A 14,915-nucleotide genomic window follows, 5' to 3' on the forward strand; every position below is an offset into this window, starting at 1 on the left:
TGTAAGATTTTGGATATTTAAAACATATACTTGTTTTTCCAGGTTTTCGCCAAGCAATACGATTGGGTTTCATTCATTGGAAAGACTTCCTGTTTTTGAGTTGCATCCGCGTGACGTCATCACAGCGATAACGGTGCTGGTGTCATTTGTAGTTTGGCACTCATTGTGTACTTAGTGAAAGAGCCGTCATAATTAAAACACATTGGAAAGACTTCCTGTTTTTGAGTTGCATCCGCGTGACGTCATCACTGGGATAACATATTTTATTGTGTACTTAGCGAAAGAGCCGTCATAATTAATATACATTGAAATACTTCCTGGTTTGAGTCATCACAGCGATAACGTAACGGTGCTGGTGTCATTTGTAGTTTGGCACTTATTGTGTACTTAGTGAAAGAGCCGTCATAATTAATATACATTGGAAAGACTTCCTGTTTTTGAGTTGCATCCGCGTGACGTCATCACAGGGATAACATATTTTATTGTGTACTTAGCGAAAGAGCCGTCAAAATTAATAAACATTGAAAGACATCCTGTTTTGAGTTGCGTCCGCGTGACGTCATCACAGCGATAACGGTGCCGGTGTCATTTGTAGTTTGGCACGTATTGTGTACTTAGTGAAAGAGCTGTCATAATTAATATACATTGAATTGATTGATTGATTTGAAACTTTTATTAGTAGATTGCACAGTACAGTACATATTCCTTACAATTGACCACTAAATGGTAAAGAAAGTGTCATTTGTAGTTTAGCACTTATTGTGTACTTAGTGAAAGAGCCGTCATAATTAATATACATTGAAAGACTTCCTGTTTTTGAGTTGCATCCGCGTGACGTCATCACAGGGATAACATATTTTATTTTGTACTTAGCTAAAGAGCCGTCAAAATTAATAAACATTAAAAGACATCCTGTTTTGAGTTGCGTCCGCGTGACGTCTTCACAGCGATAACGGCGCTCGTGTCATTTGTAGTTTGGCACTTATTGTGTACTTAATGAAAGACCCGTTATAATTAATATACATTGAAAGACTTCCTGGTTTGAGTTGCGTCCGCGTGACGTCACCACAACGATAACGGCGCTTGTGTCATTTTTGTAGTTTGGCACACATGTTCTGACTAAAATGTAAGGAGTGTATCACGTCATCAACATCAGCTTATTTGGGAACAATACAGTCTTTAGCACGTTTATCCTTTTTTTTTTTTAAAAACCGTAAAGGTGACATCACGTATGAACGCTATACTGAGCATTCAAGTGTCGCGTGACCAACGTTTGCTATCCCAACTCAGCATCCCATATAGTCCACCAAAATTCCAGTATATTGCAGTGGCGGGCCGTGCGTTTCCCACCTAGGCCTTCAGTGACGTCTGACTTCAATGATTACCTCTCAAAATAGCATCATTGATGTCACTACATGACCATTGCTGGACAAATACTATACAGAAACACATGTACACCCTACTGGGCAATGAATCACCTCAACCGTGTACAAAAGGGGTTATTTTCTGGCGCATTTAAAAATCAACAAACCCGCATCAGCAATTAAAACATGTCTAATGTGGTACTGTCAAAATAAAAATTGCAAAAAAACATATCAAACGTGAAAAAATTAAGAAATAAAATATCTGAACTCACATTTCATCGCCGGGACAGCTGAGCTAGCTTCCAGGGTTGGCCGACATCCCCTCACAAGATGTAGTTTCTCTTTAAATATCCTTCTTGAAAATGGCTTTGCAAATATATGTGTTGTCTTGTCCAATCATAAATATGCAGACGAGGTGTGTTTGCTGACTTCTTAAAGTTGACTCCACAGCGTGCTCATCAAAAACATCCCACTGCCGGCATGTCTACATTCAACAACTTAAACGGGGCTACTGCGCATGCGCGTCACTACTGTGGCATGCTGGGTAATGGAGTTCTTATGTTACCTAGCTCATAACATTAAAAGTCAAAGTTAAAGTACCAATGATTGTCACACACACACTAGAAGAGGTGAAAGTTGTCCTCTGCATTTGACCCATCCCCTTGGTCACCCCCTATGAGGTGAGGGGAGCAGTGAGCAGCAGCGGTGCCGCGCCCGGAATAATTTTTGATGATTTAACCCCCAATTCAAACCTTTGATGCTGAGTGCCAAGCAGGGAGGTAACGGGTCCCATTTTTATAGTCTTTGGTATGACTCAGCCGGGGTTTGAACTCACAACCTACCGATCTCAGGGCGGACACTCTAACCACTAGGCCACTGAGTAGGTCACATGACCATATATCTGCCTTAGGCCATCTAGAAAGCCTTACTGACAACAACTCGTGATCTGATTGGCTATCGCAACTGTCCATCAAATGTATGTGTACGTTCACTTACAGTGCACGGACGCCTGCATTGTTGATTCTGAAGGCTCTAGCCAGATATGGTACAGCATGGCAACATAAGCTAGCTGAATTCTGATTGGATAACAACTCTACAACCTAAAAGCAACAGCATTGGAAGGAGCATAACATGACATGAAGTGAATATGAATACTTTTAGATATTTAGGGAAAGTAAATAAAAAAATATCATGATTTCTGGTTATGTTAGGCCAGCAGAGAAGGCCTTGCTGGCCCTGACGGCACACCACTGTATATTGCAACTTATTTCGTAAAGCCACAAAGTAATATAGTGCGCGCCGCAAGGTTCAGCACTTTTATTCGTTTACATTCTTTTATACATGTTTAGTTTAGCGTGGTGCAAAGGTCACGTGACTGATGTTGGCTTAGCACGGGAGTTTAGCATCACATGATTTCATCCAAATGGAAGCGTTTTATATGACTGACAACCTCAAAGTGAATTTGGTAACAATATACGGCTCACCTCCTAGTTTAGCAAGAGTAGTAAATGAACATATATGTATACTAGGGCTGTGAATCTTTGGGTGTCCCACGATTCGATTAAATATCGATTCTTGGGGTCATGGTTCGATTCAAAATCGATTTTTTTTTCAATTCAACACGATTCTCGATTCAAAAACAATTTTTTTCCCGATTCAAAAGGATTCTCTATTCATTCAATACATATGATTTCAGCAGGATCTACCCCAGTCTGCTGACATGCAAGCAGAGTAGTAGATTTTTGTAAAAAGCTTTTATAATTGTAAAGGACAATGTTTTATCAACTGATTGCAATAATGTAAATTTGTTTTAACTATTAAATTAACCAAAAATATGACTTATTTTATCTTTGTGAAAATATTGGACATAGTGTGTTGTCAAGTTTATGAGATGTGATGCAAGTGTAAGCCACTGTGACACTATTGTTCTTTTTTGTTTATTTTTATAAATGTCTAATGATAATGTCCATGAGGGATTTTTAATCACTGCTATGTTGAAATTGTAACTAATATTGATACTGTTGTTGATAATATTCATTTTTGTTTCACTACTTTTGGTTTGTTCTGTGTCGTCTTTGTGTCTCCTCTCTATTGCAGTTCTGAGTGTTGCTGGGATTGGTTTGGTTTTGGAATTGGATTGCATTGTTATGGTATTGCTGTGTATTGTTTTGTTGGATTGATTAATTTAAAAAAATATATATATATTAAAAAAAAAAAGTTTAAAAAAAAAAATAGATTTTTTAAAAATGAGACTCGATTCTGAATCGCACAACCTGAGAATGTTTTCCCACACCCCTAATATATACTGTATGCATCATTTTAGCTACTTAGTTGACTTTTCAACCTATAATAATAATTGACCTTTTCCTTGGTAATTGAATACCTGTTATGACTCATCTGCAACCAGCGTAAGTTGGTACAATAGGCTGAGCAAAAAGTTGATAGCCCTGAAGTTGTGCAATACTGTATTTGTTTTTACCATACCCAATATTAGAAAAGTCCCTCCAACAGACTTAATTAGTATCGGCTTAGCAGGATTCTGTTCTTGTAGTAGTTTGTGCAACTGTATACGTGGGTCTATTGCCCATTATTACACGACATCATGACAGGGCAAAAAGGTGAAGCAAGGAAGAAGAAACTATTATGGTTATCTTAGGAACAGTAGAAGGAAATGAGATAGCATCGTACCTTGTCATTCATATCCCCCTGCAACAGTCCGGCCTTTATCTGGGCAAAGGTTCCTTACGGGATAGCACAAACACAAAGCACAAAGAAGGTAACATAACCTTGGCAAGCGTATCATTGCAGGATTTGCACATGCTGTCTTGCAATGGTTTGTTTTTACAAGTCAGTACCGTAACCTACTCAGCTTGAAATGTTTCTATTCATTACGTGTGTTTTCCTACACCAGGAAAGCCAAAGAGATGTCCCGGTCGGGGTTTGTTCTTCGCCTTCCTGTCCACAGTCTTCTTTTCCATCATCTCCCTGTTGGTGAAGACTATCCAGGGAGTGCACGCCATAGAGATCAGTGGCTTTCGCTGCTTCTTCCAGATGCTCTTCATCATGCCGTTACTAATCTACCACAAGTAAGTGTGCTGGTGAAACTAACTTCCAGGTTTATACCGGTCAAGCATGAAGGGATTTGAATGCACACATTAATCCACCACAGATGTAAAATTTAAAAAAATTATTAATTTGAATGAAACCAGTATTGTCAGACAGATCTTGTTAAGACAGGTTTTGTGATAGAAGTATAATTTTAAGAAAGTTATGATTTTTTTAACGCGGTGAAACATCAAGGGTTGGAATTGGGGGTTAAATCACCAAAATTGATTCCCGGGCGCGGCCACCGCTGCTGCTCACTGCTCCCCTCACCTCTCAGGGGGTGATCAAGGGTGATGGGTCAAATGCAGAGGATAATTTCGCCACACCTAGTGTGTGTGTGTGACAATCATGGCTACTTTAACTTTAACTAATTTATGGTCAACCTCTTCCATACAAAGTCAGTGGGGCTCCAGATTTTAGGTAAAAATGTCATAACTTTCTTTATATTTACCCCATTTTCAAAAGGTCGTTATTGTTGAAAAGCTTGTTAAAGAAACAGAAAAATAAGTTTCACAGTTAAGGCGTATTTTTAAAGGTTAAAATTTCGTGAAATTAGTGTAGGAAGTGACGGAAAATCTGATTTGTCCGATTTGAGTCACATCACAACGACCAGGAAAAGGAAGTCGCCGAGTCAAAAAAGTCAGCATGAATCTATCCTACACTTAAAAATAAATGACAATGAATTTTTTACCCTCTGTAGATTTTTTTGCACGGGAGTTTTGTTTAGTGCAGAGGTGTCAAACTCATTTTAGAGTGAGCAGGAGTGGCCTCCCACATGGAGAAAAAATCTACTCCCAAGTGGGCCGGACTGGTAAAATCACAGCACGATAACTTAAAAATAAAGACAATTTCAGATTGTTTTCTTTGTTCGGAAATAGAACAAGCACATTCTGAAAATGTACAAATCATAATGTTGTTGGTTTTTTTTTACCCTTACATGTTGTGGTTAATAGTATTTGTTATAAATTCCCTTTGTCAGAAGATTAAGAGAAAGTTCCCTATTTAATATGATAATTGTTGAATATAATTGACTATATTATTGTTGACGTAAACAAGCTATTATTGTAGTCATGCACCTTTAAGTTACGTCTGTTTTGAGTCAGGCAGTTTACCGGGCAGCTATGTTTACTTTTCCGGGGTCCTTCGGGCAATGTGTTGAACAGTGTGTGTACGTGAGAGTGTGCTTAGCTGCTGCTGCTACAAAGCAATATATAAAGAAGAAGTTAAAAAGTAAAACGGTGTCCTTATTCCCTAACCGGAGTACGCTCACGGGTGAAGAGTCCCAGCACAACAACAACAACATCAGTTTAAACATATAGTTCTTTAATATTGGTCCTTCGAGCCGGATTATCTTCACTCGCGACGGAGAAATGGACGCAGCGCTAACAACAGCGGCAGACGGCGGCGCACTCGGAGCAAGACAGCGACAGCTTCCAACTCGTCTAGAAGGCTACCAGGTTAGCCTCCCACAGTCCCTCATTCCTCACGGTGCCCGCGCGGAGGACCGAGGAGAGAGCGTCGGCGCCCAGCGGCTGCAGTCACTCAGCCTACAGACCGAGTCTGTGTGCATGGAGGACCAGCCGCACGGAGCGCACGCTATCCCCGATCGTCCATTTTCGGCGGGAGCGGCCGACAAGGTGAGCGAGTGGAACATGGCGATACATGCTAGAGACTTGCCCAGCCAGCTAACACGCCATATGAGCCAACGATCGGCGGCGCCCGCGAGGCGGAGCTATCAAAGCAGGCAGGGTTCTCCTGTCCTACGGCCACCAGCTAATCTCAATATGAGCGTCCCAACATATCAATCACCCTGGCTAAACTGTCCAGTAGTTCACAGCACCCCTCTGTCACAGCCATCCAGCCTCCATCTTGGATCATCTAGGCTGCTTCAGCATGAGCCACACCTGTCTACACTGCCACATACCATCTCTACAACACTAGAGCTTCAAGCAGCAAAGACTCCTACACCAGGTGGTAGACAGGAGAACTACACACTGACGCAGTCTCTGCCTTCAACTGTGACATCTGCATGGGCACCGCCTCCCCTCACTACGCTGAATGTTTCTATGCTGCAGCCTACACCTCAAGCCTCACAAGTAGCGAGTTATGCCAGCCCACAGACATCAGTTACATCAGGCTACCTGTCTAACCAGCCTACCACAGTGATGATTAACAATGTACAGGACAGAGTGCCACCAGCTGCACAACTGCAATACCTGCCCATGCAGACAACACCAGTAAATCCAGCGCCAGTGCAGCAATACACCCCACTCCCGTCCGCACAGCCAGTGTGGCAATACACCCCACTCCCGTCTGCACAGCCCGTGCAGCAACACGCTCCACTGTTTGCACAACCAGCTTATCAACCCCCACAGATAGCAACAGCGCCATATTCTGCACCACAGCTACCTGTTGCGGCTGGCACTCAGCCAGTTATCAATCCATCGCCCTACAGCGCTGCCACTCCCCTGGGGACTGTCTATCAGCCTCCATCAACCATCGCTACACAGCAATTACACCAGTCACCACTGCCAACGCAGAACCAACAGCTGCAACTCTACCAGCCTGTGTATCCGCCATCAACTCAGCCAGCATATCAACTGGTTTCTCCCCCTGCTGGTTTCACTCTGCAACAGCCCCCATCAACTCAACAGGTTCAGTACAGTCCCCAGTCTCAGTATACGCCACTACAGGTACCTTACACTACCAAGTCCCCCAGACAGCCTGTTCCAATACCTGAACTGCCTAAGTTGGTGCATGACAGTGAGAGAGAGTTTGCTGATTTAAAAATGGCGTTAGATCACCTGCTCAATCCACACACTGAACTTTCTGAACATTACAAATACCGTGTGCTTATGGAACACTTGATCCTGGATGAAGCTAAGCTAATAGCTCAGTCACACAGACATTATGTACAGCCCTACACCGCCGCCATGCAGGCTTTGCAGAGACAGTACGGGCAGCCACATCAGTTGGCACAAAGTGAGATTGCAGCCATCCTGAACTCTCCTGATGTCAAATCAGGAGACCCCAAAGCCTTCCAGAGCTTCGCCCTCAACGTTGACTTGCTAGTAGGAATGCTAACCTCATTGGAAGGGCCTAATGGGATGGAAGTGATGTCTACTGGCCATGTTGACCGGCTACTTAGCAAACTCCCTAAACACATGAGAGACAATTTTGTGGAGCATCTGCAGGTTCAGGGGCGCCTCAGCACCAGCAGCCTAAATCCATACAACCTCAGAGACCTCGCAGAGTGGCTCAAGGTGAAGGCAGAAGCTCAGAGACTGTCCGCAAAAATGGCACAGCGCCATCGAGCTGAAGGAGCACCGCCTGCCAATCGAGACAGACCTGTTCCTTCTCCCCGGCTTCGGACTCGGCCTGTTTCTGTGTATCACGGCGCAGACCAGCCCAAATCAGCCGAAACGACTCGGCCAGCAGCTAGGCAACAAAAGTTTAAAAGGATGTGTCTCTTCTGCAAGAGTACAGAGCACTACTTGTCGCAGTGTCCAGACATTATTCAATGCTCAACACAGGAAATTGAGAAGTGGATAGCAGGCGGAAAGCGCTGTCGTAACTGTGGCCGTACTAACCACGATGAAGAGAGCTGCACATTAAAGAAACCTTGCAGTGAGTGTCAGGAGATCCACCTGAGAGTGCTGCATGACATCACCAGGCCGGGCCCCCAAATCTTCCTCATCACACCCAAAGACTGCACCTCAGCGGCTAACTCGATGCAGGGAGGGAAAGTATACCTCAAGGTGGTGCCAATCATTATCAGTCATGGGACCAGATCACTGCAGACCTATGCAATCCTCGATGATGGAGCTGAACGCACCATAATACTCCCAGCTGCAGTTCGAGACCTGAAGCTCAGGGGCAGAGCAGAGTCCCTCACCCTGCGGACTGTTCGTCAGGATGTGGTTCACCTCACTGGAGCATCAGTTGACTTTCATGTAGCTTCTCCAGCATCACCATCACAGCAGCATTTGGTTGAGAGGGCCTACACAGCAGGTCGACTCACCCTGACAGAGCAATCCTATCCAATAGCAGCGCTCCAGAGACGCTACCATCACCTGAGAGGATTACAACTGCAGAGCTTCAATAAGGTGCAACCACTGCTGCTCCTTGGTGCAGATTACACTCACCTGATCACTGCTACAGAACCTGTGAGGTTTGGCCCAAAGGGAGGACCCGTAGCTATCCATACAGCACTCGGCTGGACGCTTCAAGGCCCAGATGGTTCCCAGTCCCCCGCTGCATCATGCTACTACACCGCCTTCAAGCCTACACCAGATGACATCTACCAACAAGTCGAACGCCTCTGGCAGCTTGATGTGCTCCCATTCCGTAGCGAGCGGCTAGCAGTGCGGTCTCGCCTGGACCAGGAAGCGGTGAGCGTCTTGGAAGCACGCACTAAGAGAGTGAAGGTTGGTGACACACTTCGCTACACTACACCCCTGCTCCGGATAAAAGGTGCACCACCACTAAAAGCAGATGTAGAAGCAGTGATGCCAAAGCTACGCAGTACAGAGAGACGACTGCTTAAAGACACTGTCAAAGCTAAAATATATGAAGCAGAGATCCAGAAGCTTATAGATGGTGGGTGTGTCACAAAGCTCCAGGAGGGAGAGGGAAACAGCTCCAGAGAGTCATGGTTCATACCTCATCACCTCGTCCATCATAATGGCAAACATCGCCTTGTCTTTGACTGCTCCTTTAATCATGGTGGTCTCTCTCTCAATGAGCAGCTTCTCCCAGGTCCAACCCTCGGCCCATCTCTCATCGGGGTCCTCCTGCGGTTCCGCCAGCACGCTGTCGCCATCAGTGGAGATATCCGAGCCATGTTCCACCAAGTTCGGCTGCTACCGGAGGACCAGCCGTTGCTGAGGTTTGTTTGGAGAAACCTGCAAAGGGAGAAACAGCCTGACGTATACCAATGGCAGGTCTTGCCATTTGGTACCACAAGCAGCCCGTGTTGTGCAACATTTGCCCTGCAAAAACATGTAAAAGAATGTGCTGCAGGAAATGAAGACATCCTGCAGTCCATCGAACAGTCTTTCTACGTGGACAACTGTCTGCAGAGCCTGTCAACGACTGAGTCAGCCAAGCTCCTGGTGGACAAGATGCGACAATGTCTGGCCTCAGGAGGATTTGAGATTCGACAGTGGGCAAGTAACTTCTCATGTGTTGTCTCCCACTTGCCTTCCAGTGCCCGATCTGAAAGCACAGAGCTGTGGCTGGCCGAGAAATGCAACGATCCACAGGAGCCAGCCCTTGGTCTGCGGTGGTATTGTCCAACTGATCGGCTTGGTTTCAAGCCAAAGCCCCCAGAGAGTGAGACCCCTACTATGCGGTACATCTATAAGGTACTCGCCCGCCAGTATGATCCGATCGGGATCATTATCCCGTACACTACACGAGCCAAGATTCTCGTCCAGAGACTGTGGGCAAAGAAGAGGAGCTGGGACGACCCGAATCTCCCTCCTGACATCCTCCAGGCCTGGTCCAGCTGGGAGAGAGAACTCCCCGAGCTGGCCAACATCTCCATCCCTCGGACCTATGCACCATTGGAGCTTGCTACCGACACCACAGAGTATACTCTCCACGTCTTCTGTGACTCCTCTGAGCAAGCCTACGGGTCAGTGGCATATCTCACCACAAGAACTAATGACACTGTCTATGTCTCATTTGTGATGGCAAGGTCTAGAGTGGCCCCAAAACGCCAGCAGTCAATGCCACGGTTGGAGCTCTGTGCAGCGCTGACAGGAGCCCAGCTGTCCTCCCTCCTTCACAAAGAGCTCACCTTGTGTATTGCCCAGACCTTCTTATGGACTGACTCCACAACAGTTCTCACCTGGCTGACATCTCAGTCGTGCAGGTTCAAGGTTTTCGTGGGAACAAGGGTTTCTGAGATCCAGGAGCTGACTGCCTCACACACCTGGAGGTATGTGGATACAGCTAACAATCTGGCCGACGATCTCACCCGTGGCAAGATGTTAGCTGAGCTGGTTGCGCCAAATCGTTGGATCCTGGGACCAGCATTCCTTTGCCGTCCACCGGATGAATGGCCATCCTGTCCTAGCATCACAGAGCCAGAGGACCGTGGTGAGTTAAAACACAGTGTTTTTTGTGCTCTCACACAGACCAGCTCACCACCCAAGATACCAGATCTCACCCGGTTCAGCAGCTGGAGAGAGTTGGTCAAGGCCACGCAACAGTCTCTTCATGGGGCGGCAGCCGACCCTGCTTCACCCCTGTGTGACCTAAGAGATGCTGAAGTCCACCTGCTCAAAACCAGCCAAACAGACTGCTTCTCTGAAGAAATCAGATGCCTCAGAGCCGGCAAGCCTGTGCCACCCAGCAGCAGGCTGAGTACGCTCGCCCCAGAATTAGACCCGACATTGGGTCTTATACGGGTTGGAGGACGCCTGCGCCGTTTAGAGAGCTCTATCCCCACTGACACTCACCCAATACTGTTGGATCCCCGTCATGCAGTCACCACACTCCTCATTAAAGAGATGGATGCTCAGCTACACCACCCTGGACCTGATAGGGTGTTTGCAGAGATGAGGCGCTACTACTGGGTTCTGCGAGGGAGGCAGGCTATCAAAAAGTATCAGAGAGCTTGCACTGGTTGCATGAAGTGGAGAGGGAAGCCAGTGGTGCCGAGGATGGCAGACCTGCCCTCAGCCCGTCTGCGGCTGCTCAAGCCTCCATTCTTCTCAACAGGCGTGGACTGCTTTGGCCCGTACATGGTCAAGGCTGGGAGGCGAAGTGAAAAGCGCTGGGGGATCATTTTCAAATGTCTCACGACGAGATGTATACATCTGGATCTACTCACCAGCCTCGACACAGATGCTTTCCTCCTCGCACTGAGACGGTTCATCGCACGGAGAGGCACTCCCTTTGAGGTCCTCTCTGATCAGGGGACTAACTTCAGAGGAGCAGATAAGGAGCTGAAGGAGGCCTTTGCAGCAATGGAATCACAGTTGCAGGAGCGGCTTGCAGAAAAACGGATTAAGTTCCGTCTTAACCCACCAGCATCTCCCCACTTTGGTGGTGTCTGGGAGCGTGAGATTCAATCAGTCAAGAAATCCCTGCAAGTGGTCATAGGTGCACAAGTGCTCCAAGAAGAGGTTCTGCTCACACTCCTAATCGAAGTGGAAGGCATCCTCAATGCCAAGCCTTTAGGATATGTATCCTCGGATGTGGCCGATCCAGACCCAGTGACGCCCAGCATGTTGTTGATGGGGCGGCAGGATGCCTCTCTTCCACAAGTTGCCTATGCTCCTGACACCCTCACCAGGAGGCGCTGGCGTCATTGCCAGATGATGGCCGACCACTTCTGGACACAGTTCATCAGAAACTACTTGCCCTCTCTTCAAACCCGCCAGAGATGGCGCCAACACACAGATCATCTCCCCCTGGACACAGTTGTGATGATTGTTGATTCTCAGCTTCCACGGGCTCACTGGCCAATGGGCAGGGTGGTGAAGTTAAATGCAAGTGATGATGGATGTATACGGACTGCTGAAGTCAAAGTTGGAGAGAAGACTTACGTGAGACCAGTTGCTCGGCTGGTCCAGCTGTCAGCTCTTCCTGAGGATAATCCTGTTTAAAGGACTGTTGTGGGAATTTATGTTTGTTTCAAAATTGCCATGCTATTTAGGGGGCGGCTGTTATAAATTCCCTTTGTCAGAAGATTAAGAGAAAGTTCCCTATTTAATATGATAATTGTTGAATATAATTGACTATATTATTGTTGACGTAAACAAGCTATTATTGTAGTCATGCACCTTTAAGTTACGTCTGTTTTGAGTCAGGCAGTTTACCGGGCAGCTATGTTTACTTTTCCGGGGTCCTTCGGGCAATGTGTTGAACAGTGTGTGTACGTGAGAGTGTGCTTAGCTGCTGCTGCTACAAAGCAATATATAAAGAAGAAGTTAAAAAGTAAAACGGTGTCCTTATTCCCTAACCGGAGTACGCTCACGGGTGAAGAGTCCCAGCACAACAACAACAATATCAGTTTAAACATATAGTTCTTTAATAGTATTCTTTCTTTATTTGTCGTTATTTATATTTTCTAAATAAATGATGTGATAATGTTCATCAGTCAACTCATTGGTGTTCATTTTCAATCTATCAAGATACAAAAATAGTATCAAAATCAAATTACAGGATGTTATTGATGTAGTTTGCTAATTTTCCTCGACTGGTGCACTAACATCATGTGGTTTATTTTTTTTACATATGTAGTATCATCTACAAAGATACAAATAGTTGCTATTGCGACATGCATGTAGTGGACACATTTAGAACAGCTGTTTCTTTCATTGAAAAATTTTCTGCTCATTTTTATACTGAGCAAACTCATCGCGCGGGCCGGATAAAGCCTGTACAGGCCCGCAGGCCGTACGTTTGACACCCCTGGTCTAGTGTAAACGTGTACAATTTTGAACTTGTCCAATCTGAATATTTGAGTCCGGTTACTACTCTCGATGGCGTATTCAAGCGTGAAACGCTCGGAGCGACAACTGCGGAGAGCCAGCCAGTGACGAATACACACATTTCTATTATAACATTTACTACGGATGTAACAATATGAAAATCTCATAGTACGATATTATTACACTGTTAAGGCCAGGGTACAATATTATTGCAGTAATGTAAAAAAATAAATAAGATGACTTGTAAAAAATGTCAGTGTGGAAAATTAAGTGGTACTTACTGAATGTTAAGGATAAACCCACTTACTGTAAATACATGGCTGTACTAGTATAATGTATACTTAAATACAGATAAGAAAAATGTTGATTAACATCTTGAACTTAATTGAAAATTATATATAATTAATCTCATTATGAGAATCAGAATTGATTTGAATACTTATAAGGAGAACTGCTGGAGCCTATACCATTTTTTAAAATAAAAAATGTATTAAAATAAATACTGTAAAGGCACAAAACAGGAAAAAATCATAAACAGAAATAAACACAAAGTGTGAGTTTGTCATGTGAAATAGGAACTTATCCATGTCAGCAAATGAATGTATTCATGAATGAATAGGGCTGGGTAAAGTAACTATATTTAATACAATATGGATTGATATCTTTTAAATGTTGTGATATCGATTCACAGGGCATGATATCGATACCCTCCACCTCACCCTGGTAGTCTTGTGTGTGAAGCAACAGCAGCAGTATGACGCTACCCTAACCAACAATCAGTCCATGGCAAAACAAAAGAAACTACTAGCATTACCACCCAATTGTCTGCGGGCCATGAAGATACAGTAAGAGAAGACTTTGCAACTTTTGTTGGCAAAAATAAACTTGCACGCCTCGCCGGCTTTAAGTGCCGTGTTTAGCTGCTTTAACCAGACTACGTTTTGATCACGCGACGTAAACATCGGACTGAAACTGCTATTTAAATTTGACCGACTAGTAAGGTGACCGATAATGATGTTCAAGTTCACTATGAAGAAAAGACGACAACCGTAACTTGGCCGCTGCTTTTCATATCCCTGCTCGCACACACAAGTTCAAGGTTAGCCCTTCAACCACAGACCTTCACAAAAAGATAGATTTTTTGGGGGGGAAAAACTACTTTTAATGGCAGGCTCCATGACTACTATTTATGGCAATGGAGGACACAATTAAACTAAGTAATAACAGTAATAAATGTCTGAATGGTATGTTAGCAATGTTAGCTTGATTTGTTGTGTAGATAGCTTAGCCTTACGACGGCATCAAAAAGGCCCTTGGACCATTACACCACACAACTGCTCCGCTGAAATCGGCACAGGGAGAAATCCTCACTGACCGCTCTAAACAACTCGACCGCTGGGTAGAACACTACTCCAAACTCTACGCCAGCGACAACACTGTCTCCGATGCAGCCCTCTGCCATGTTGAGTATCAACCCGTAATGGAAGAACTGGACATGGAACCAACAACTGAGGAGCTAAGCAAAGCGATTGACAGCCTAGCATGCGGTAAATCACCTGGCAGTGACGGAATCGCAGCTGAAATCCTCAAGTGTGGAAAGCCTGCTCTCCTCGACCAACTTCACAAGCTCCTCTGTCTGTGCTGGAGTGAAGGTGCTGTCCCACAGGACATGAGGGATGCTACCATCATAACCCTCTACAAGAATAAGGGAGACAGGAGTGATTGTAACAACTACCGTGGTATCTCTCTACTCAGCACTACCGGCAAACTCTTTGCCAGAGTTGCACTGAATAGACTCCAGGTTCTCGCTGAGAAAATATACCCAGAATCTCAGGCAGGGTTCAGAGCTGGTAGGTCTACTACTGACATGATTTTCTCTCTGAAACAGCTGCAGGAGAAGTGTAGAGAGCAGAGAAAACCACTATACATGGCATTTATTGACCTTACGAAAGCTTTCGACCTTGTGAGCAGGAGTGGCCTCTTTCAGCTGGTTGAACGA

The 14,915-nt window shown here is 45.1% G+C and overlaps 1 protein-coding gene across 1 annotated transcript in view; it reads left to right on the forward strand.

The window, feature by feature from the left end:
- Nucleotides 1-14,915, forward strand: part of slc35g1 (solute carrier family 35 member G1) — a 30,010-nt gene that overhangs the window by 1,128 nt on the left and 13,967 nt on the right. Inside the window, exon 2 of the mRNA XM_062055663.1 lies at nucleotides 4,276-4,450. Within this exon, the coding sequence (XP_061911647.1) occupies nucleotides 4,276-4,450 (175 nt within the window). The remainder of the gene's footprint in view (nucleotides 1-4,275; nucleotides 4,451-14,915) is intronic.

The sequence above is a fragment of the Entelurus aequoreus genome, linkage group LG08, assembly GCF_033978785.1.
Source record: "Entelurus aequoreus isolate RoL-2023_Sb linkage group LG08, RoL_Eaeq_v1.1, whole genome shotgun sequence".
Classification (NCBI taxonomy): Eukaryota; Metazoa; Chordata; class Actinopteri; order Syngnathiformes; family Syngnathidae; genus Entelurus; species Entelurus aequoreus.